This window comes from Salmo trutta, chromosome 37 (genome assembly GCF_901001165.1).
Source record: "Salmo trutta chromosome 37, fSalTru1.1, whole genome shotgun sequence".
Taxonomy (NCBI): Eukaryota; Metazoa; Chordata; class Actinopteri; order Salmoniformes; family Salmonidae; genus Salmo; species Salmo trutta.
The window spans coordinates 7938412-7961807 of record NC_042993.1 but is presented as its reverse complement, the minus strand read 5'-3'; the positions used below and the strand labels follow the sequence as shown (position 1 = coordinate 7961807).

The following is a 23396-nucleotide window of genomic DNA, read 5'->3' as shown; positions in this document are numbered from 1 at the left end:
ATGCAAATAATTTTATAACATTTTTGACATGCGTTTTTCTGGATATTTTTGTTGTTATTCTGTCTCTCACTGTTCAAATAAACCTACCATTAAAATGATAGACTGATCATTTCTTTGTCAGTGGGCAAACGTACAAAATCAGCAGGAGATCAAATACTTTTTTCCCTCACTGTATATTATGAGTGTTTATATTATATGAGTATTTATATTATATTACTATTTGTATTATGAGTATTTATATCATATTATTGTTATTATTATAACAAGTGACCACAAAGCACATCCATCCAAAACAATGTGTGTTTAAGGGTGAAATGTGATACATTTAGGAATTATCTTGTTTTTATCTTTGGCCAAAACCACAATGCCCCAGCACTGAACCACGCATGTTTGGACTATCTGGCTTGATTCCAGAAAGTTAGCTATGTGAAACTAAATGAAGTCTCATGGGGACTGCAGTTTCACCACATGACATTGTTGAGTTTTAGTTCAATCTGTCAGGGGGCGACAAGACTTCCCATCAAGAATAAACAAGTTACAAGTTTCAAGTTTCAAAGTTGATTCGACACATGCACCCGATTCAACAGGTGTAAAACAGTACAGTGGAAGTATTTCCCAACAGTGCAGTAATATCATTAATAATAATATAATAAAAAAAACACAATAAGTAGGATATAAGTTGAAGAAACACGAGAATGCAAATATATATATACACAGTCAGTGTGAGCACCTTATTCAGTGTGCAGATGTACTGGAGTGGTTGAGGTGGGTTTAAACTTAAAAAGTGACTGGTAGCAGGATATACATGTAAACAGGGCTGAAAAGTGACTGGTAGCAGGATATACATGTAAACAGGGCTGAAAAGTGACTGGTAGAAGGATGTACATGTTAACAGGGCTAAAATGTAACTGGTAGCAGGATATACATGTAAACAGGGCTGAAAAGTGACTGGTAGCAGGATGTACATGTTAACAGGGCTAAAATGTAACTGGTAGCAGGATATACATGTAAACAGGGCTGAAAAGTGACTGGTAGCAGGATATACATGTTAACAGGGCTAAAATGTAACTGGTAGCAGGATGTACATGTTAACAGGGCTGAAAAGTGACTGGTAGCAGGATTTACAAGTAAACAGGGCTAAAAGGTAACTGGTAGCAGGATATACATGTAAACAGGGCTGAAAAGTGACTGGTAGCAGGATATACATGTTAACAGGGCTAAAATGTAACTGGTAGCAGGATGTACATGTAAACAGGGCTGAAAAGTGACTGGTAGCAGGATGTACATGTTAACAGGGCTGAAAAGTGACTGGTAACAGGGTAAATAGATAAATACTCATGTTAATGGCAATCAATAACCAATGAACAGCAGCGTAATGGTAGTAATACATCTAATCAATAATCATTTTAGGTGTGTAGTTGTTAGCCATTTAACAGTCTTATGGCCAGGGGGTAGAAGCTGTTTAGGAGTCTGTTGGTCTGGGCCTTGATGGACTGGTACCGTCTGCCAGACGTGAGCATGGAGAACAGCCCATGTCTCAGGTGGCTGGAGTCTTTGACCATATTTTGGGCTTTTCTCAGACAGATAGTGTACGTCCTGGATGGCTGGGAGCTCGCCCCCAGTGACGCGTTGGGCCGTCTGCACCACCCTCTGTAGGGCCTTCCGGTTGAGGGCGGTGCAGTTGCCATACCAGACGGTTCTACAACCAGTTAGAATGCTCTCGATGGTGCAGCTGTAAAAGTTCCTTGTGATCTGAGGGGCCATGCCAAATCCTTTCAGCCTCCTGAGGGAGAAGAGGCACTGCAGTGCCTTCTTCACAACTGTGCTGGTGTGAAGGGAGCATGATATGCGTCGTCCGGGTTAGGGGAGGGTTTGGCTGGGGTAGGCTGTCATTGTAAATAAGAATTTGTTCTTAACTGACTTGCCTAGTTAAATAAAGGTTAAATAAATAAATACAAAAATTGTGCACAGGGGCAGTGTCATGCTGAAACAGGAAAGGGCCTTCCCCAAACTGTTGCCACAAAGTTGGAAGTCTCGAATGTCATTGTATGCTGTAGTGTTAAGATTTCCCTTCCTTGGAACTAAGGGGCCTAGCTCGAACCATGAAAAACAGCCCAGACCATTTTTCCTCCACCAAACGTTACAATTGGCACTATGCAGTGGGGCAGGTAGCGTTTTCCTGGCATCAGATTCGTCCGTCGGACTGTCAGATGGTGAAGCGGGATTCATCACTCCAGAAAACGCGTTTCCACTGGTCCAGAGTCCAATGGTGGTGAGCTTTACACCACTCCAGCCGATGCTTGGCATTGCAAATGGTTATCTTAGGCTTGTGTGCGGCTGCTTGGCCATGGAAACCCATTTCATGAAGCTCCCGGCAAAGTTTGTTGTGCTGAAATTGCTTCCAGAGGCAGTTTGGAACTCGGTAGTGTGTTGCAACCGAGGACAGACAATTTTTACGCGCTACACCCTTCAGCACTCAGAAGTCCCATTCTGTGAGCTTGTGCGGCCTACCACTTCGCGGCTGAGCTGTTGTTGCTCCTAGACGTTTCCACTTCTAAGTAACAGCACTTACAGTTGACCGGGGCAGCTCTAGCAGGGCAGAAATTTGACAAACTAACTTGTTGGAAAGGTGGCATTCTATGACGGTGCCATGTTGAAAGCCACTGAGCTCCTCAGTAAGGCCATTCTACTGCCAATTTTTGTCTATGGAGATTGCATGGCTGTGTGCTCAATCCACCAATTTGAATGGATGTCCACATACTTTTGTATATATAGTGTATCTTAAGATGAATGCACTAATTGTAAGTCGCTCTGAATAAGAGCGTCTGCTAAATAACAAAAATGTAAATGTAAAACGTGAGTAAATATAAAGAAAACAGGGAAGCAGTAAGTAAGAACAATCTTTTATTTGTGTTTTCGGGAAAGTTCGACTACATCCCCATTGCCAGCACTGAGTGGGCTAGAACAGTGGACACCACTGGTGCAGATGGGTAGTTGTAGTTCAATAAAAGTCACTATAAGAGCTATCATCATCCACGTCAGGGAGATCAGGAACAACATCCAGTTGGGAGAGCATACGTTCAGTCACTGAGGTGAAAATAGGCTGCAGAAAACCAAGAGGAAAACTGTGGCTAGCGTGCATAGTCCATACACAACTAGAGAACTGAACAGACGTGTACAGTCAGAAGTGCATGGGATTCTACCGCTGTCGTTCTCCAGGTATGAGATGAGCCAGCGAGATTGTGGAATCCATGATCAACAGAGAAACCAAGATGGCCGCCATCCTCTGGGAACTGTATTTCAGAGAAGTCAGGATAGAAACTGTCCGTAGGGGTCATGAACAAACCAGCGGCCCTCGAGGGACCAAAACAGGATGTACATGGTGCAGGGCAGGAAGTGACATAAAAACAAGGATGCATGTCTGAATAGTCTCTCTGTGAGGATAGCTTGAGATCAAAGATGCTTCAATACGAAACAAATCATGTTCATCCAAAGAAATAAAATCATTCAATTATATATAACAGCAACAATAAAGGGGGTAACAATCATCATAATCATAATAATAGTAATGGTAGTTATTTATAACATGGTCGTTGAGGAAAAGAAGCACTATCACTGGGATGACTGGGCCCTTTCTCTCCCCTGGGTTTAGTGAGTCGGTAGTGAAAAATGACACTATGTGGATACTAAGACGATGCTCAACAACACAGAAATGCCGGAAAACTGACAGAAAATATCAACAACCTTAATAAATCAACATTTAAAATTTTGGCTTTTTTATTAGTCCCAGAAATCTGAGAATTTAACACCATTCCGATCGATGGGGAGAATGATAACCTATTCCCTGGGTATATGGGAGAATAGGGTCACATTTGATATGACACCCTATCACAAACCCCATCTCCTGGAATACATTTGCATATACGCAGTCATACACGCATCTCATCTCTGCAACATTCACACTTAGCATATACCTATGTAAAATACACAAACTGGTATATTCAATATAGACAATATTTATCTTCTACCAATAATAAGAATGCTAACTAAAATCATTAATATAGTACAGTAACACAAGTGTGCTTTTTCCTGGGTAGTTGGTGGACTATTTAGGAGGGTGTGAAGACATTGTGGTATTATGTATACAATCTACAACCACAGAGACGGGTTGTTAGGATTGGTTAAAGGTAAAAGTAGCCTTTTCGTGATTGGTTGTAAGCGACATTAACCGTGTTGGAATTGGATCAATTCGATAAAAAAACATAGGAAGGAAGAAAACATCACAATGCAGAGAGAAGATCAAAACGGTCCACTGTAACCAGAACAACTAAAAAATCCTACCAACCCAGCTTGGGCAAGATATTCTACATCAGTTAGAACTGACAGCAATCTAAAAGGACAAAAAGTGACAGAAAGAGAGCGAGAGAGAGAGATGGCCAAGGGCTCAGCAATATGAGTTCATAGTATACATAATAAAAACTAACAGTCGCCCCATCCATTAGCTGTAGTGTGATTGAATGCCCTGCTAGTCTTGGGGTCACATAATATTCTCAATATTCTCTATATGACAGAGGAGATAGTGCAGCTATAATCAAATGTAAAAGCTGTTGCACCAAAGCCCAGACATCTAGACAACTACTAAACAGTCCAAACTGTTAGTAAAGGTTGCAGAAGTTGTAACAATATGAAGGACTTGTTATTTACAAACACAGGACAAGTGCTGAAGATTGTGCTGGGTTAATAGTGTTTCTCCCATTTCTCTCTCGCTCTCTCTCTCTTTCACTTTCCTACCATTTTAGCCCAAACCCCATCAGTTAGAAACACAACAAAGAAAACAAATTAAGTGCTTGAGTAAAATCCACAAAGAAATGTTGAACTGTACAATTTTAAAATCATTTTGCTCACTATTTTACAGTTTAAAATGGACTCTGAATCCTGTCTAAAAATCCCTGTCTAACACCTCTAAAATAGCATCTCCTTTATCAATCTACTGTAAAAAGATATTTTGTCATAGCCCTCCATCTCTCTATATCTTACATCTTTCCCATTCATATAGAAAATATACAAAAATTATTTCAAAAATTTGCTCCCCCTCTAGTCTTAATATAAAAATATACAATTCTCCGATATCAAAATCCTCAAAGTCACGTCTTCTCTTCTTTCATCTAAAAGGGCAACAGTCCTCCGGATTATGTAATCTCTCTGTCCCTAACCTTTAACCCTGCCCACTGACATCATCAAAATGTGACACCTGAGCTTCTTTATATCACCCTTCTCATCGTCTCATACATTCATCATCATCATCATCATCGTCATCATCATCATGTCACCCCATTCCACCCATCAGTTCCTTCTCTTTCTCCTCCTCTTCTTCACTGGTCTCCATGGCGATTCTCATATTTGTTGAGAATGTTGCGGCAGCGACCGAGCTCCTTCCTCATGTCAGCCACTTCCTGTCTGAGTGCCTGGTTCTCTCTCTCCAGGAAGGCGGCGCGGACCGAGATCTGGTTTTCCTTCAAGCGCCGCGCGTCACGAGAACGCTTGGCTGCCTCGTTGTTCTTACACCGCCGGGACCAGTACTTATCATCCTGAAAGAGGAAGACACCGTTAGATATAGAGCTACTGACATTACCTTGTAGAGAATGATCTGACCCTGGACCAGAGGTTAGGGACAACTTCTACCAACTCTTAATACTTCTACCTACTCTCTGACTACCAACCTTGAGGTCTGCTGGCACCAGCATCTTGCGGGCCTTCTTGATCATGGGCTGTGGTTTGAGTTCGTCCTCGCTGAAGCGGTGTCTGCGGGGGTCGAAGGCGTCCTGGCCGGGCACGCTGGACAGAGCTACGTCGGCCGCGTCGGGTTCAAAGCCACCCATCACGTCTGGACCGTTGGATGTGGGCGTCATGAGAGGAGTGCAGGACGAAGAGGAGACAGAGGAACCAGGCGAGCCGCAGTCATCGTTCATGCTCGATTGACTGCCTCCTGAAAGAGAGAGAATCGGTTGTTATTTTCTTATTAAACCTTTATATGAACCAGGAGATTCCATGTAGATACATTATGACTCACTGACCTCTCAGGTCCATCAGAAAGCAATAACACACAGCATTTATCTACAAGTCAAAATAAGTAAAGTAAAATAGCTGTAGAGCTGTTAGGCTGCAGTTACAGACCATGTCCACCAGGGGGTGGAAGGGAGCTACTTTCTGCTCTGAGAAACTAATAAACAGGAACGTTTTTCTTTCTTTCTTTCTTTCCAACTATCGTGAGCGTGCGTTTCACTTCAATATGAATCATTTATCATGGAGAAATTGAACTGAAATGGGAACTTTAAAAAGTGCAAGAGCACTTTTCTCAACTTATCTTGTGTATAAACATTCATTATCACCCTTTTAGTCTGAGTATATATTTCAATCCTGGTTTAATATTATTATCAACATGGCCGGACTCCTATAAGGCTGGTTTTTACAGTTTTCTTGAAATTTTTCTAAAACGTATACAACCGTCACCCCACCCCTTGAAATCAGTCCCCTGTGTTCTATAAAGCTCACTCACCCCCTTTAGGGCCTAATGCACATAACACCTTGACATTCCTATCATTAACACTCCAAACAGCCTTTTCCTCTTCCTATTCCTCCTTTATGAGAACACAATCAGAACACAGCCTACACTACATCCACCTCGAGTTAAATCAATGGTCTGGAGTCTGAATGAAAACTCAAATCAGATCATTACAAATGATCATTCTCCCGTCTTGCCTCATCATTTGTGTTACACTGTAACGACTATGTAGCAAACACATCATCCAACCCGCAATATCAATTTTGGCTTCGTCAATGTTTATTTTACATACATCACTGATTTGTCTTGATAAATGTGAATGCGTCGTATTTAACTCATGTCTAAATTGTCTAAAGTGTATTATTGTGACATTGGAATACAACTGAAATGCAGCTAAAAAACAACCAGTTTATGAAGGGTTAAATACAATGGCTACTGACAGTCCCTATCTACTGTACAGCACCACATCTTAATCATTACTATCTCTGTAAATCTCTCTCTTCTGCATTCAAACATTCCATTGGAACTTCAGTATCAGCAGGCAATGGGAACCTCTTCCTCCCCCTCCCTCCCTCGCGTGCCTCTCTGCTCCTCCCAGTCCTCCGCTTGGCCCTGCCTCTCGTTCTCTTGCTCCAGTGCTCACAGCCTCGGCACGTGAAGGGACACTGCACGTGCACATTGCTGTAGCGTGTGAGGTGAGGAGGGATTTAAAGACACGCGATTACAAACACTCACTACACACACACCTACTTCCTCTCCCTCCCCTCCTTATCTCTGTCTCGATCTCCCTATGTACAGTTAGACCTTAGTGTTCAGTAAATGGCTGGTTGGACCTGAATTGAACATAAAACCGACCAAACCAAACCCCTTTGTCAGCGCTGTGAGATCCATAGTTAAATGTCTCCTCTGTCTCTTTCTCTCAGGCAGCCTAAATGTTAAACATAGCTCAGTGTGAAGGGTCGTTTGTAGCCTACAGGAAATTCCTGTCGTTGCTTTCTCAACCCCTCCTTGTTGTTCCCTCTCTGTCAAGTTAACTCAGCGTTAAGGGATTCCATTTGGCTTCACAGAAAATGATGCTTGGTCACCATAGGAGAGGTCAATATGAGTACTGAGGACAACTTAAACAGCTGAATCACATGAAGACTGTGCAGACTCTACTACAGCCTTCTCTCTAAGGACATAGCCGTCCTGTATTGATACAGGGTCACCATGGTATCTGCCATGTCACTGATCCTCCATTTTAGTCCTTCATCTAGTTGCCACTTCACAAGGCCAAAACAACATGGCACCATAATCCTTGCTTCATTTGGCCAAACTGGACCACTGAATACACTGTCGATGCCATGTAAACAACGATACACTGCGATACATTCACCAACCACCCACCACACTTACAATCCCTTTCCATAGAATCACCATAAACCGTCTCAATCTCCACCCCTCTCCCCATGTTCCTATTGAAGATATTTACATTAAACAGATGTACACTGTTCCGTATTGTATCCATGGGATAAAATCATCCTAGAAATCCCTGCATGTTGCCCTCCCCTCCTCCGACACCCGGTTCCTGTAACTCACCATAGTCAAGTCCACCCTGCATGTTGGACTGGGCCACCTCCAGGCCGATGAGCGACGGGGAAGATGAGGATGACGAGGAGGAGGCTGAAGAGCAGGGTGGGGGCGATGAGGGGGGGCACTGGGAACTCTGATTGGGCACCGCTGACTGGGAACTCTGGGATGGGATCTGGGCTGTACTGGAACTGTTTTGGCCGTGGACACCGCCCATGCCGTTCTCTGTGAGGAATTCCTCCAGGTCCATGTACTGCAGCTGGAAGAGGCCTCCTTCCACTGGCAGGGTCCTCTCCCACAGGAGGGGTCCCAGGAACGCAGACTGGTTAAATCCTCCACCTGATCCTCCACCTCCTCCTCCGCTGCCACAGCCGTTACTGTTACTGCTGCTCACCCCGCTGCTGCCGGTACGCATGTTGCAGCCGCCGTTCCCGCCACCCAAGGAGTCCTCATCCATGTCTGTGATGGTTCTGTCTTTGTCTGTGATGGTGGGAGAGAGACAAAATGGAGGTTATTGGTTAGTAACGGATGGACAGGGGTTGGAACTCTCAAGAGTTGTTGTTGTCACATCAAATGTTTGACCCTTGGTGCTGTCAGAGGTGGGTTTGGGATTATATACAAATAAAAAGTGTTATGGTATCTCACTAGATACACTCCCTCAAGTCTGGTTCCTCACAAAGTTTCTTCCATCTACACTCTTTGCTTTTTAGTTTTGGGGGGGGGGGGGATTTCTTAGGGTCATATGACAGGATATAATTATCTTATGTCCAAAGCTGTAGGCGTTCTTGTAAACCTATTTCATTTAATTCAGTGAGACAAGAGGGTGCTACGGCCCAAGCCTCATAGCTGTTGAGGTCCAGAGGCACAATTATCCAATAGATGCGTCAACTCTACAGATATTGAGAGATAGATGATATCTGTGGAATGGTGTGACAGTTGGATGCATCAGCTGCACTGCTATGCGCACAAACACCACTGAATGCTTCAGTCAGACCGTAACAGATGGTCATACATGAAACTGCACAAGAATCAAAATCAGAATGCTGGATGAAAAGCAATACCATTTTTACTACATGTATGCATGTCTATGTTTGGTGAGACAAATTCATTTGTGAATATAGGCATCCATACCACAGGCCTCGCTGGTACTGTTTAGCATGTCAGATGATATTATACCAAAAGATGTCATCTTAATCTGCATGCTAATCTAAAACTATGCCAGGGGATTGGAGGGGTGGAGATTATAATCCATATGAGAACATTATGCTCAGCTCACAGCAGAGTGCAACATGGGATGGCACCATAATTCTATTGGACATTTGGGGGTCATAATTGGACAGTGAGTGACCTTTGTGTTTGGATAAAAATGTTTGTTATGCCTAATGACCATGTAATAACGTGTTCCAGGGATAATGGCATATTGGTTTCCTTACCCTGTAAGCTGTCTATGGATAAGGTATGACAGTAGTTCATGCTTTGGTTTAGTTTCCCTGGCACTGTTTCCACATGCTAACGTTTTAGCATTTGTGGCACAAATCCTATTCAAGTCATGGGACCGATATTAGCATGTCCAAATCATCCAAAAGTATCTCAATTTGTAGAAAGAGGAGGAAGGGAAGCGCTACTGAGGTACACAATAGTACATTTTGGTAGACAGAAGGTGCTCTTTGGTAAAAGGGGTGAATTGGTCATCAAAAAGAAAGGAGGACCAAGGCACTCTTCATATAAAGAATTAAAATTCCTTTATTAGTATGGCATGTTCAATAGAAACATTTCGGCTGCATGGCCTTGCAGCCGAAACAAGTCGTTTAAAAAAAAACTTGTTTCTATTGAACATGCCATACTAATAAAGGAATTTTAATTCTTTATATGAAGAGTGCCTTGGTCCTCCTTTCTTTTTGAGTATCTCAAGTTGATTGTGAAGCTCAACAAAGTCATTTATAGATGATTTGAACATGATTACTATCCCATAATTTCCTTTCTGGTTTACTGCTCTATACTATAGGAGTGGTTGGATTCGATTAAAATTTTTCCAAAGAGCATTTGATCCTACACTCTTAGAAACAAGGGTTCCAAAAGGGTTATTTGGCTGTCCCCGTAGGAGAACCTGTTTTGGATCCAGGTAGAACCCATGTTGGTTGCAGGTAGAACCCTTTTGGGTTCCATGCAGAACCCTCTACATTGAACCCAAAAGGGTTCTACCTGGAACCAAAAATAGTTATTAAAAGGGTTCTCCTATGGGGACAGCCGAAGTACCCTTTTAGGTTCTAGATAACACCTTTTTTCCTAAGAGTGTAAGTTCTGTTCTGAGACAAAGTTTCCTATTGTGGTCTTGACCTGTATTATCAGTGGTAAAAATACAAACTGACCATGAGTTAGTTCTAAAGGACAACTTCCACCACCATGTATATCCTATGGTGTGTGTTGGCTGCAGAATGTCAATCATGAATCATTATTCAGAGCTGAGTTCTGTACTGAAGAACCACACCAGTATACCATCTCTGTTTTGTTTCCAAACAACAAGTCAGACAGTGGTGCATGTGTCATGCCATGTGCGTGTGACAATGGCAGGACCAGATATTAAGTTATGCTGGTGAGCACAGCTGTCTTCACTGTACTGTACTCAATTGAGTCAGGTAGACAATGGAGACTGGTAGATATGATTTCAATGAATGTCAGTTACAAAATATGCTAAATAACAGAAAAACAACATAGGCATGCAGTGTCTGTTAGCGTAAGTGCTGCAAACTCCATCAGCAACATTGTTGCACTGTAGAGCCTTCAGTGGTAACAGCATGATAACAATGTAACAATCAAATGAAATCAAAGTTCTCTTCTCACCTTTAACGTCGCAGCAGTCTTTGAGAATTGCACGGTCTCCCTTCATCGGATGCTGCAGGAGGGATTTCAAACTAGCCATAGAGTTGAGGTGTCCACCGCTGATGGAGCCACCAGACTGGTTGCAATTCCCGAACTGTGGGCTAGCGCCGGCTGGGAGGTCCGGGGTCAGGAGCTGGGTGAGCTGCCTAGACATAGTTGGCCGGACCTGGTTGTTGATTAGGATCCTGGGGCGCAGGCGGAGTCGAAATGACTGGCAGATTGATCACCGCTATCCAATTAACGAGAATATTGAATTAACATTTATTATAGTTAGAATTGGGTACAAACCAGGTGCAATGAATAGCCTATTTGAAATGACATTACAAACTTGTTGAAATAATATAAAACGCATATGTGGGTGCATATCTCGACAAGATATGAGAACATTTAAGTATGATTCCCAGGCTCAGTATACCTGTGTAGCCTAATAATAACAAGCAATAGTTGCAAAACATGTCCCTTTGATTTGCTTTGAATGTCAATAAACATGATCTTACCTTTCCCTCTATTTAGGCTATGAAGTGTTCTTATATCCACTGTTGTATCATTATAATAGACAGTATTCCAGTAGATATGGTGCAACACTATATTATTTTAGATCCCCGGTGCAGATCAAGATGTTATTCTCCAATAGAGACCAGTTGTAAACGTCAAACTAATGGCTGGTGCCCATGGTCAATTCAAAGGTGGACAAAATAAAATCCGAGCTGGAGATCAATAAGTTGTTGTCGAAAAATATCCTGAGTTGATCAACACCCCAAAAAAATGATGATTCAAATATGATCAAAATGAAACTCGAAGCAAGGAAAAAGAATGTCCTGCTCCACAATGCCAAATGAACAAATAATGAAGAGCGAAAAGCGGAGAAGGCTCTGAGGACGCGCACTATTTGTCCGGTGACAAGCTGTATTACTTTTTTCTTTAAGCTTTCCTGTCGCTCTATCGTTCTTTCGGGAGGGGGGGGTCCTCTTTTCCCCCGCGTACTTTGTGTAGCCAATGTACTGAAGCACGGGCTTGGATTTGGGCTGCGCGACGGCTGTCCTCTCAGCTGGAACGAACACGGGCAGTTCACGTGACGTCACAACTCATAGGGCAAGGCGCGAGAGAAGGCATGATTGGCTTATTTGTTCAATATGCATGACACAAACACACAACCCCCCTCGTGCCACACCTCGAGGGGGCACGCCAAGCACTTGTTGTTTGTATGCTCATGGACAGACGGACGAAAACAAATGGACAGTTAGCAATCACCCGCCACCGTTATCATCATGACTTTGAATTAACGTCTTTAAATGGCTCTAGCAACTGAGGGGACCTTGAGACATATCCTCTTATAGAACGTTCATCTAGGCATACAAATTATTGCCCAAATAGAGTGCCAATATGATTATTTAATTTTAATGGCAATGGGCATAGCACCATTCTATGAGAAATCAACTGAGTGTAGACTACAGTTTTCCCAGTCCGCTTGTAATCCAGAGAAAACGTGAGTGGCTGCCGGGTTTTCAGGCGAAAGGAACACAGCAGCACGTTGCTTCCTAAAAGCAGAATAGCTGTTATAGCGCACATGGCCCAGTCACGAGGAGGTGCAACCCTTATGCATGTTGCTCTAGCTTCGATTGGTTGGAGAAAATAATGTCTCCTCCCCTAGTGAGCGCTTATTGGAAAGAACTAGGCCACCCGCCCCGCCCTACGGATTCCCCCCATGCTACGGCCGCGTGAGACCGATTCAAAGAAGAACAGCGCGAGGTGTCTGCAGTACTATATTTTAACCCACAGGAAATTGTTTCCTTTTTTTTGACTGCTTAGTCGAACATCGGGAAAACAATATTTAGACAGATCCCAGGAACAATATACATCCTTATGAGGATATTACTGTGTGTACCACTCACTTGTTTTCTTTACAAATAGGCATATGCCAACAGCATGAGTAAAATTAATGGGGAAAGAATTGATACATTGATGATAAACTATCATACATGTGTGTTTACTGCAGAAGTATACTGCAAAACGAACCTTGCATGCCTTTATGCCTGACCTATTCATGATAATGAATCGGTTAGAACAATTTGAGAATGTTTGAGAGAGCATAGAACAGGCCTACAGAAGAGGTAGTTAGAATATAGAAAAGCCTGACAATGACCTTAAATTACATTCACATTGACTAAAAATTGTTTTCTATTTTAAATCATAATACATTTTGCTTTAAGCTATAGTAGGCTATATATTTTGTCTGTATACTCTTGTTATTGTGGCAGCACCATCTCACCAGGTCAAATTCCTGTTACATGTAAATGTACTTAGCGAACAAAGGTGACTCTGATTTGATAGGTAGGCTATAATATGCTTCTTCGGTTGTAGTCCTACATGACATGTGGAAAATGCACTAACACATGAACAGACCATGCTATCTCGAAATTAAAATGATAGTTAGCATTTCATGTTTCTTTTTGTATTTAGACATGAATTATTGATGTTTAATAGTATTTGGTGTTGAAACAGAGGGAATAAGCATAATGAAGTGAAATGTGCATATCCCTCTATAGCAGTTAGTGTGACAGTGCTGCTGCCACCTAAAAAATACTAAAGTCAAACCAGAACAACAGACCACAGCTGTCATATTTCATTAAGGTGAACTCTAATACTGTAGTCTACATTACAATAGCCTATATTCACACAAACTAGCAGAACTAGGTCAGTAGGGCAGCCATAACTGCATTGCAATTCTGGATGTAGACTATGTATGTTTGTATGTACGCATTTATGTTGATGTTCTATCTGTGTCGTACACAAATAGATTTATCTCACACTCGCATGCAAGCATGAGTCTGCAAACACACACACACATTTGTACACACTCGGTCACTCAGATGCACGCACAGCTCAGACACGCGCACTCACTGACACACACAGCTCAGACATGGACACTGCAAGTTCTGACTCTTGAATCCACCACCTATCGGTGTAAAATCCATGTGAATGCCACACTCTACCACAGGGGCCAGAGTACAGTGAGCAGAAATGAGGTGCCTAATGCCATCTAGTGGATTTAACATAATACTGTAGGCTGTAGATGTCCATTATGTATTTATTTTGGATGGTTGTGAGTTGTGGCCATTTCAAATTGGGGTCATAGAAAGCAAAGCAAAAAAAATAAGCATTTCTGGTTGAATATACAACATTAATTGGATTTACCTGCCAATAAGTTGGATAACCATAGTCGTGCTGGATAACCATAGTCGTGCTGGATAACCATAGTTGTGTTGGATAACCATAGTTGTGTTGGATAACCATAGTCGTGCTGGATAACCATAGTTGTTCTGGATAACCAGTCGTGCTGGATAACCATAGTCGTGTTGGATAACCATAGTTGTGCTGGATAACCATAGTTGTGCTGGATAACCATAGTTGTGTTGGATAACCATAGTTGTGCTGGATAACCATAGTTGTTCTGGATAACCATAGTTGTGCTGGATAACCATAGTCGTGCTGGATAACCATAGTCGTGTTGGATAACCATAGTTGTGCTGGATAACCATAGTTGTGCTGGATAACCATAGTTGTGCTGGATAACCATAGTTGTGCTGGATAACCATAGTTGTGCTAGATAACAATAGTTGTGCAAGATAACCATAGTTGTGCTGGATAACCATAGTTGTGCTGGATAATCATAGTTGTGCTGGATAACCATAGTTGTGCTAGATAACAATAGTTGTGCAAGATAACCATAGTTGTGCTGGATAACCATAGTTGTGCAAGATAACCATAGTTGTTCTGGATAACCATAGTTGTGCTGGATAACCATAGTTGTGCTGGATAACCATAGTTGTTCTGGATAACCATAGTTGTTCTGGATAACCATAGTCGTGCTGGATAACCATAGTTGTGCTGGATAACCATAGTTGTGCTGGATAACCATAGTTGTGCTAAGTTGAAATGTATTTGTATATCCATGATGACATCCTGAAATCCATCAGGCCCACACAGCTATTTAACAATATCTGGGACAAAACTATTATACTGATTTTGGTATTTGTAACATTTTTCTCATTATAGAGTCAATACCCACATGATTAGTTATCAGTAACTATCCAGTTCTTCATCATTAGCCTTACATGATACATGGACAAAAAGCACAGCAGAGAACACTTATGTTTTATTCAATGCTGAAGTATAATCAACAACTATCTTTGTTTTAAGTAAATAAAGTGATAGAAATGTACTTAGAACTATTCTTTTTCTTTAGAAGATAAAACAAGGCTTGACAGGGTTATGAACATGATTGTAACTCAACAGAAAATAGGAGAAGAGGACAGGATAAAATCCAGGTTTGGCAGGTAGACAGATGGAGTTAAACACACATTAATTAATACATGTAATCATAACTGTTTTGCTACTATGAAGGAACAGTAAAAGCTAAAGAAAGTACTTTGTGAAAACAGAAACACAGCAGTGATAAGATATTAACACAATATACGTTACAGTGAGCTTTTTTCATCCTGTCTTGATCTCAATATCTTGGTATAAAAGCTACAATTGTTTCCACAGGTATGAAAATTAAATAAAGTGATCATGATTAGCAAGGCTTTTTGTAAGATACACTTTTTTGTCTGGAAGTGGTATTCACTTCAATCTATTAAGATTCTCAAATGTATTTTTAAAGATGTGATTAAATCACTGGGGACATTTTTCAGGACTTTGTTAACTTACGCTTAAAACACGTCCTTTTTGGATGTACTGAATGAATCATCACATAGTGAGTTCACAACCTCCGCAACAAACTGACCAAAAAACACACATGCACCAACAAACAGACTGCCTCTCTACCAACCAGAAGTCTGTGTCCCACCCTCTCCCTACTCCTACTAAATGCACTTTTTACATTAGAAAAATCCCCAAAAGGGCTCTAGGTGAACATCAACAAGACATAGTACACAGCAGAGACAGAGTTATCATACAGCTAGGGGTATAGAAGGGATGCTAGTAAGGCTGAGGGGGTAGAGTTAAATTAGCAGGTCAAATCACCTAAACATGTCTAAAAACTGCACAGTGTCAGCCAAGCATAGTGTCAATGCACTTAAGGGTTAATGATCATATGAAAACAGTAATGTCTTTCAACATCCTCCCATGTAGTTTGGATGGAAGAATTCCGGGTGATCCTTGGTTGATCTACAGTAGTTCATGTTGTTAAAACACTCGTTCTAACAGTCAGTGAGTTGAGTTGATGAGGTCCAGACAGACACCAGACCAATTCAATCGCCCCCCCCAAAGGCTTCTGTTTTTTAAAGTCCATCTTCTTCTATGTATAGTCCAAAACTGATAACCTCTCCCTTTCCTATCAATGAAAATCTAAACACCACTACCTTAGAAGTCAGCAAGCTCAGTATCTGTACTCTGTAAGCAGGGAGTGCGACATCTCCCCCTGCTCCTCTCTGCTCTTCCTCTCCCCCGCCCTCTTGGACAACTTCAGGCTGATAGCGCCACCTCGTGGCAGTCCCTTGGCCCTATGTCGGCAGGTCACCTTGTGCCTGCGGAGGAGGGGGGCGTTCCAGAAGCGAGCAGAGCAGCGTCTGCAGGAGAAGGACCCTCGGGCGCGATGAGTCGCCCGGTGGATGAAGGCTTCCAGGAGCCTGCGAGACTGCTTCCCACACACACCGCAGCACAGACGCTCCTGGGGGGACAGAACTCTCTGGGTGTGTTTAGCTGCCCTGTGGGCTAGCAGGCCGGCCTGGCGGGCGAACATGGCGTGGGGACAGATGGAGCAGGCAAAACGTTTCACTGGGACTTTGAGAGATGACAGGATTTGTATCTTCATCCCTCTTGTTGTGACCAGCTCATACCCTCCCCCTCCCGCTTCCCCCCCTCGTCTAATCTTCAACAGAAGCTTTTTCTTCCTCAGCTGTTTTTGGAAAACAGACCTCCTCTTCCTCTGGTCTTTCCTCCCCTCGTCTCTGATGAAGCCTGAGGACTCCCCCCACATGTCCCCCCTTCCCTCCCTCCTGTCGGACTTTCTCTTCTTCTTGTGCCTCCTCATGTCATCGTGTGATTGGATGTTCCTGTGGTGTTGTTGCTGGGACTGTGGCTCTGAACAGTGGTGGTGATGTGAAGAATGGTGGTGGTGGTGGTGGTGGTGATGGTGGTCGGATGGCAGCTCCGTGAGGGGCTGGAATGGAGCTGTGGTGTGAAGGGTGTGACTACTGGACCCAGCTGGGTAAATGTGCTCCCCTTTCACCCTTGCTGGGGAATGCTGGTGCTGAGGGGGCATGATTGTGGAGTTGGGTGGCAGGGGCTGAGAGTAGGGAGGGACGCTGGAGGCTGAGGAGTGGGCCGTACCAGCATCATAGAAAAGGGGGGAGTAGCCAGCTGGGGGCTGAGGTGGCTGTTGTTGATGACTGTGGGTGACAACACTGTGACTCTGCTGCCCCCCGTGGCCCTCAGTGGAAGGTGCCATCTGAAGGAGGGCGTTGGTGGCTGCCTCGCTCTCTGACGCAGTCCCACTCACTCCACCACCAGCTGCACTGTTTACCCCTGACCCACTGCCGTCCCCTTGTGCGTTGTCAGGGCCGGGGCGGGCCAGGCCGTGCTGTGACAGCTTGTGTCGAGTGAGGCTATTGGAGTAGGCAAAGGCCTTCCCACACACCTCGCAGCTGAACAGCTTCTCACCTCCGTTCTCATGGACAGTCTGGTGATGAGCCGTCAGGTGGAAGTGATGGCGGAAAGACTTCCAGCATATGGCACAGGTGTAGAGCCTGGGCGGGGGCTGGCTGTTGGAGCCTTGAGGCTTGACATCTTGGGGGTATGAATAATAGGAGGAGGAGCTGTTTCCTTGGTTCTGTTCCCTGTCTTGGCCCATCCCACATGACGGGTTTGTGTTGAAGTTGTTGAGGTTCTCCCCTCCTGGTGTTGTGGGGACCTCTTCCAGCTCCCCTTTCTGATGGAGCTTCCCGTGCCTCTTGAGGCTCTGGGAGTAGCCAAACTCTTTCCCACACAGGCTGCACTTGTAGTTCTTCTCCCCAGAGTGAACGGTGTGGTGCTTGGTGAGGTGGAAGGCCTCTCTGAAGTGCTTCCCACATGTACTGCAGCGGTGGGGCTTCTCCCCAGTATGGACACGGTCGTGCCTACGCAGGGTCTCGCGGCGTGCAAACCCCCTGCCGCAAACACTGCACAGATATGGCCGCGGGATGTTGCTCGACTCTCTGGGAGCTCTGGGGGTGTACTGCCTGCGTTTAGGGGGAGCGTTGGGGTCTTTGGGCTTTCTGGGTTTCCGGGGACGTTTTGGTTTGGCAGCAGGGTTCTGTGGATCATTCCCCTGCTGTTGGTTGTGGTTCATATTACCACTCATACCATCCTGGTTCCCTGCTCCTCTATAGGTCTTATCCATCCCAGATGTTGATGAAGGGGACCCCAAGGGGCCTAAGTCCAGCCCCCCCAACAGCCCTCCGATGATATCCCTCCTATCGTCGCCTCTGTTCCCACTGTTCATATCACAGTTGGCGGCAGCTGCGGCGGCGATGGCTGAGATGGCGTTGTTGACAGAGCTGGTGACGTCGTCTTCAGAGTCATCCAGGAGAGAGGACAGGGGGAGGTGCTGCTGGTGGTGATGTTGGGTTTGACTCTGAGGGTGAGGGTGCAGCGTTGGGGCCAATGGTGCCTTCCTCAGTGCCGGGCCCGCCATCCCACTGCCACAGGGGGAGGCTCCAGAGTAACACGGAGACGGGTTACCTTGAGAACGGTGGTCATCATGGTAGCCTGTGTAACGATTCCGAGAGTAATCAGTGGGGTATTTACCATCTGGCCTGTCCCTGCTGTTAGCATTCCCTCCCCTCTCTGACTGAAACAGACCACCATCACACCCTAGCCTTGACTTCTGAACTCCCTCACCTCCCATGATCACACCCTCTTCATCTTCCTCAGTTTTCCCATAAATCACCCCTCTACTACCCTGGTAATCCCCACCTCCTCCACCTTCTCCTCCACCACCTCCTCCCATTCTGCCCTCCCCTACAGCTCCTTCCTTGCTGCTGCCCTGTGGTTTTGATGCCCTACCTGGCTTACCGCATGTGCCAGAGGCAGCATGGTTGAGTAGAGAGGTGCTCTCACGGAAGCATCGACCGCAGGCTGGACAGCGGAAGGGCTTGTCCTGGTGAATCTTCTCGTGTCGCGTCAGCGACTCACGGCGGTTGAAAGCCCGGGAGCAGATGCTGCAGCCATACGGGCGAGCCTCTGAGTGGATGACGCCATGTTGGAGGAGGTGCCCCTTTTTCTTGAAGTGCTTGCCACAATCTGAGCAATTGAAGGTCTTGTCAGGGCTGGGGCAGGAAGATGAGGCCTGGACTGAGTTGGATGATTGTTGGGAGGACAGCGAGTTAGATTGAGAGTTCAGATCCTGGGTGGAGTGTTCCTGGGTGGAGTGTGGGAGACTGGGGTCAGTTAGTGGTTGGATATGAGTCGGGTTTGGGTTACTGCTGGCATTATTGCTAGTACCTGCTGCCGTAGACTCATGCATACGCAGGTGCCTGCGAAGGCTGGAGAGGTGAGTGAAGGTTTTGCCACACTCACCACAGTTATAGAGGGGCTCAGTGTCAGCCTGTGTAGATGCAGATGGCATGGAGCCCATGTTATCAGGTTTGGATAGGTGAGAACCATTAGTAACCAGGACTGATGCTGCAGTGGAGGAGGGGCCAGAGGAAGAGGAGGATGAGACAACTGATGATGATGATGAGGATGATGAAGAGGCAAGGAGGGATGGATCTCCTCCCAAACCTGACATGCCAACCCCTCCGCCCCCACCCCCAACCAGCCCTGGGGAGGGGTCGTGGCCCAGCCCCCCTGCATTGCTGCTAGCATTGGGGTTCCCACTGCTGTGGCTGCTGCTGCTGTTACTGCCGCCATCTGACTTCCTCTGTGGCAGGTAGCCAGCCATCGCTTTCTTCCTCCTACTGCTGCTGCTTCCGCCCCCACTGCTGTCCCCCTTGCCGTCATCCTTGGAGAGGGACAGATGAAGCGGCAGGGGGAGCGGCAGGCCTGCTTCCTGCTGCATCAGAGAGGCCAGCTGGTTGGAGGAGAGCACTGGGATGCCCTGGAAGTCAAAACCACCCAGGGAAGAGGGCTGGGAGCCTGGGTGGAGGGGGTGGTGAGGGTGGGAGTGCGAATGGGGGTGGGACAGGGTATGGGGTGGCAGCTGCTGCTGCTGTGGAGGCTGCTGCTGCTGTGGCTGAGCAGTAGAGAGGCCATGCGAATGAGAGGAATGCAGAGCTGGAGGCGGAGCAAGGCCTGAGCTGGATCCCTCACTCTGACCTAAACCTATCCCCAGGTGGTTGTGGGTTCCCTGTTGAACCAGAAACTGCTCTAAGCTAGCGTTAGCAGGCACCCCAGAGAGAAAGTACTGATTAGCAGCTAGCATGCAACTGAACTGCTGATGAAGACTCCGTGCATCAGACTGGGCCCCAACCAGCTGGTGTCCCAGAGAGGTGACTGCACTGCTACTGGGAGGATTGTTAGTTACCACCGAACTGGAGGGGGAGGGGGAAGAGGATGAAGGGCCAGGTGATGCTTGGGGGACAGAGAGGCCTGGATGCAGAGGGGGTGGTGGAGGGGGGGCAACTCCCAACCCCCCAGCACCCCCACCACTGCCACCTCCAGAAAAGTGCTCGAAGCGGCCGACCCCAGAATGCAGTTGCTCCTGTGCCAGAGCTGCCTCTGTCGGGTGGAAGGAACGCAGGAACTGTGGGTAGCCCGACACATGGCTTGAGCTGCTGCTACTCATCTTGCTTGACTTGGATCTTGAGCTTTGTGAGGACGAAGAAGGTTGTTGTTGTAGAGGGGGAGGAGGGGCGCTCATTTTGGCAAAAATAGAGGCAGAATCGGAAAAGGCGTTGCTTCTGGCCCCTTGGAGGGACCCAAGGCCTAGCCCAGACAGGAGAGCTCCTGAGGTCTCGGCCTGCTGTTGTTGTTGCTGCTGGAGCTGGTGCTGGTGAAGCTGCACCTGCTGCTGATGCTGTAGCTGTCGTTCTAACCCAAGGCCTTTGAACTGATGGGCCTGGTGCCCGCTTAACATCTCTATTATGTCCAAATTGTATTTTCCAAATTGGAACATCTCCCACTCACTGGCACATGGGGGTGCAGGAGCCACACCTCCAGCACCAGGAGCAGCGACAATGATCCCACCACTGCCGCCAACGGACGAGCTTCGACCGAGGGATCCTGCAGTGCCACTATTTGACCTGGAACTACCTGAGTCGCCTCGGCTCGATCCCGAACTCCGCCCGATAACACTGCCGGTCCCCCCTGTTCGCGCACTTCGGCTGCTGCTACTTCCGCCCGATCGCCCACTGCCCCCACTCTCCATCCAACAGGAGAGGGAGCAAGTGTGTGGGGAATGGGGTTATTTAGTGTAAAGTGGGGGGGGGGGGTCTTTTTCCTCAAATGTGAACAGTTCTTACAGTTCTTTTCAACGTGGATACCGTACTCTCTTTTTATCTTGATGGGTTGGTGCCATTTTATTTAGTCTTAAACACTTTGTACAGTTTCATGGGGAGAAAAGGCCTTGTTTTGGTGTGCAATTGTTGTTGGTCTGTTGTTGGCTGTTGGTCTCTTGGTGTTTTATGGCACAGAACAATCTTTATTAGAGAGCAGTTCAGTCAACAGCTGTTGGTTGGCTGTTTCAGTTACAGTGTTTTCATCCATATCATCGTTTCCCTTCATCCACGTCAGTTTATTCACTCATTCTCTGGGAAGAGATTATGTTTTCTTTTCCTCACTGAAAAACAGAGACTACATTAGTCAAAATACATATTTATGTTTGATAAAAACTGTTAAATTGAACAGCTGACATTTGTAAATACACCAACATTTGTACCATTATGATACACCAAAGTATGTAGGATAAAATACAATTTTCTTTAGCTTAAAATAAATCACACACAACAAAAAAAGGTAACACATATATATATATATTTTTTAAATAATGTATTTTTTTAATTATTGAAAAGGGATAAAGTAGGTGATGAAAATGCAATCACGAACCTTGAACATCCCATTCATAGATGCCACAAAACAAATTACACATGGTTTTGTTAACAATGTGTATATATTTATGTTGTATTATCCAGGGCGCAATTGAAAAAGAGACCTAGGTCTCAATATGTCGTCCGTATTAAAATAAAGGTTAAATTAAATTAAATTAAACTTAGTAATGATTTATTTTTTCAAATGTCAGTCTTACTAAAATTAATAGTTTTCCAAATGTAAGTATAGTATGCTGAATGGCTAATTTATTACTACTGTTATTATAATGTATTTATTGTTTATTACTTGGGTATTACTACTGCATATAGTTTCGTATGAACTGAGCACTGTGTCACACTTTTTAAGTCCCCCTAACTGTAAATAAAACATTAATTATTATGAATTATTATTGCATGTTTATAAGACGTCGGCGAAATACTGATCACGTTATGGAAAATCTTACCTTTGAATTTTGACAGATGCCAATGAGTCAAAATATGTTCCCCCGACAGCGGAGGGAGACGGATTTTATTTCACAATCGCATCTTTTTGATTGCCTTTCACATTATGTAGATGACCAATCCTGTATGGAGGACAGAAATTCAGAATCAGCAACTGTTATTCAGCCACTGCAAAAATGGCATAATTGCACAATACTAGCTACGGGAACTACTAACTTTGGGTTGCACATTGCTTTGACAAACATTGGGGGTTTTGCAAAGAAGCGCTTACATGCAAAACTGACAGCTTTTGGTATAACATTCTGCTATTTAGCTAGCAGATATCGCATGCAACCCATACAAATACACAACACACACGGCTTGCAATCTATAGCATAAAAAAATATGCATTCAAAAGCCAATGAATGCCTCTTGGCTGAATGAAATACGAAATTGCTTATTTACCTACACATCCAAGTACAAGTTCAGGATGCGGCCTGTCACGCCTTCCTACCATCTAGCTATCATTCGCTTAGCTCTCCATTTCTGCGTACTGTTTTCGACTCGTTAGCCATAGCCATGTTCACTGATGCTGAGCTAGGTGAATGCTCGGCTCCCTTTCGCTCGAAATACTCAGTATTTGAGGCTACAACCTTTTCCTCGCCATTTGACAGCATCAATCCCCATTGGTAATGATGAGTTGGTGATGTTTTTGTCGGCTTAAATGTTTTGGACGGTCGGTTATAATTTGGGGGGGGGGGGTAAAAGGGAATGACGTGTGCTCACTTAACATTGGTCCTTTCCGGCCCGTGAAATATTTCCGGGTAGCGTAACCTGTGGTTCAGTAGTTGTTTTGGATAGCAAGCATGCTATCTATAGCTAACTGATATTTTGCATTGAATTATTCTTATTTCCATTTGGTAAAGATTTTTTATGGT

General features: G+C 44.8%; 2 protein-coding genes across 5 annotated transcripts; both read right to left on the bottom strand.

The window, feature by feature from the left end:
• Nucleotides 1–2891: 2891 nt before the first annotated feature.
• LOC115177225 (hepatic leukemia factor-like) lies at nucleotides 2892–12103 on the bottom strand. 2 transcript variants are annotated; one of them, XM_029737816.1, is made up of 5 exons: nucleotides 11509–12103; nucleotides 10973–11240; nucleotides 8141–8611; nucleotides 5706–5986; nucleotides 2892–5588 (listed from the first exon to the last, which is right to left on the bottom strand). In XM_029737816.1, the coding sequence occupies exons 2-5, from the start codon at nucleotides 11163–11165 to the stop codon at nucleotides 5373–5375; spliced, it is 1161 nt and encodes a 386-aa protein (XP_029593676.1). In that variant the 5' UTR covers nucleotides 11166–11240; nucleotides 11509–12103; the 3' UTR covers nucleotides 2892–5372. The 2 variants fall into 2 exon arrangements, with proteins under 2 accessions (XP_029593676.1, XP_029593677.1); XM_029737817.1 differs by lacking the exon at nucleotides 11509–12103 and having other exon boundaries at nucleotides 5721–5986; nucleotides 10973–11165.
• A 3044-nt stretch (nucleotides 12104–15147) lies between these two features.
• LOC115177420 (uncharacterized) lies at nucleotides 15148–23209 on the bottom strand. 3 transcript variants are annotated; one of them, XM_029738168.1, is made up of 4 exons: nucleotides 22924–23209; nucleotides 22482–22601; nucleotides 19058–21770; nucleotides 15148–18760 (listed from the first exon to the last, which is right to left on the bottom strand). In XM_029738168.1, exons 3-4 carry the CDS (start codon nucleotides 21357–21359, stop codon nucleotides 16392–16394), a joined length of 4671 nt encoding a protein of 1556 aa, XP_029594028.1. In that variant the 5' UTR covers nucleotides 21360–21770; nucleotides 22482–22601; nucleotides 22924–23209; the 3' UTR covers nucleotides 15148–16391. The 3 variants fall into 3 exon arrangements, with proteins under 3 accessions (XP_029594028.1, XP_029594029.1, XP_029594027.1); XM_029738169.1 differs by having other exon boundaries at nucleotides 19067–21770; XM_029738167.1 differs by having other exon boundaries at nucleotides 15148–21770.
• Between the last annotated feature and the right edge of the window lie 187 nt (nucleotides 23210–23396).

Excerpts from the sequence above, each read along its gene's own strand:
- LOC115177225 (XM_029737816.1), bottom strand. The coding sequence starts at position 11,165 with ATGTCTAGGCAGCTCACCCAGCTCCTGACCCCGGACCTCCCAGCCGGC. Across the intron at positions 8,612-10,972 it reads AGACTGCTGCGACGTTAAAG|ACAAAGACAGAACCATCACA; the intron begins GTGAGAAGAGAA and ends CCACCATCACAG. Across the intron at positions 5,589-5,705 it reads TCAAGGTTGGTAGTCAGAGA|GATGATAAGTACTGGTCCCG; the intron begins GTAGGTAGAAGT and ends TTCCTCTTTCAG.
- LOC115177420 (XM_029738167.1), bottom strand. The coding sequence starts at position 21,359 with ATGGAGAGTGGGGGCAGTGGGCGATCGGGCGGAAGTAGCAGCAGCCGA.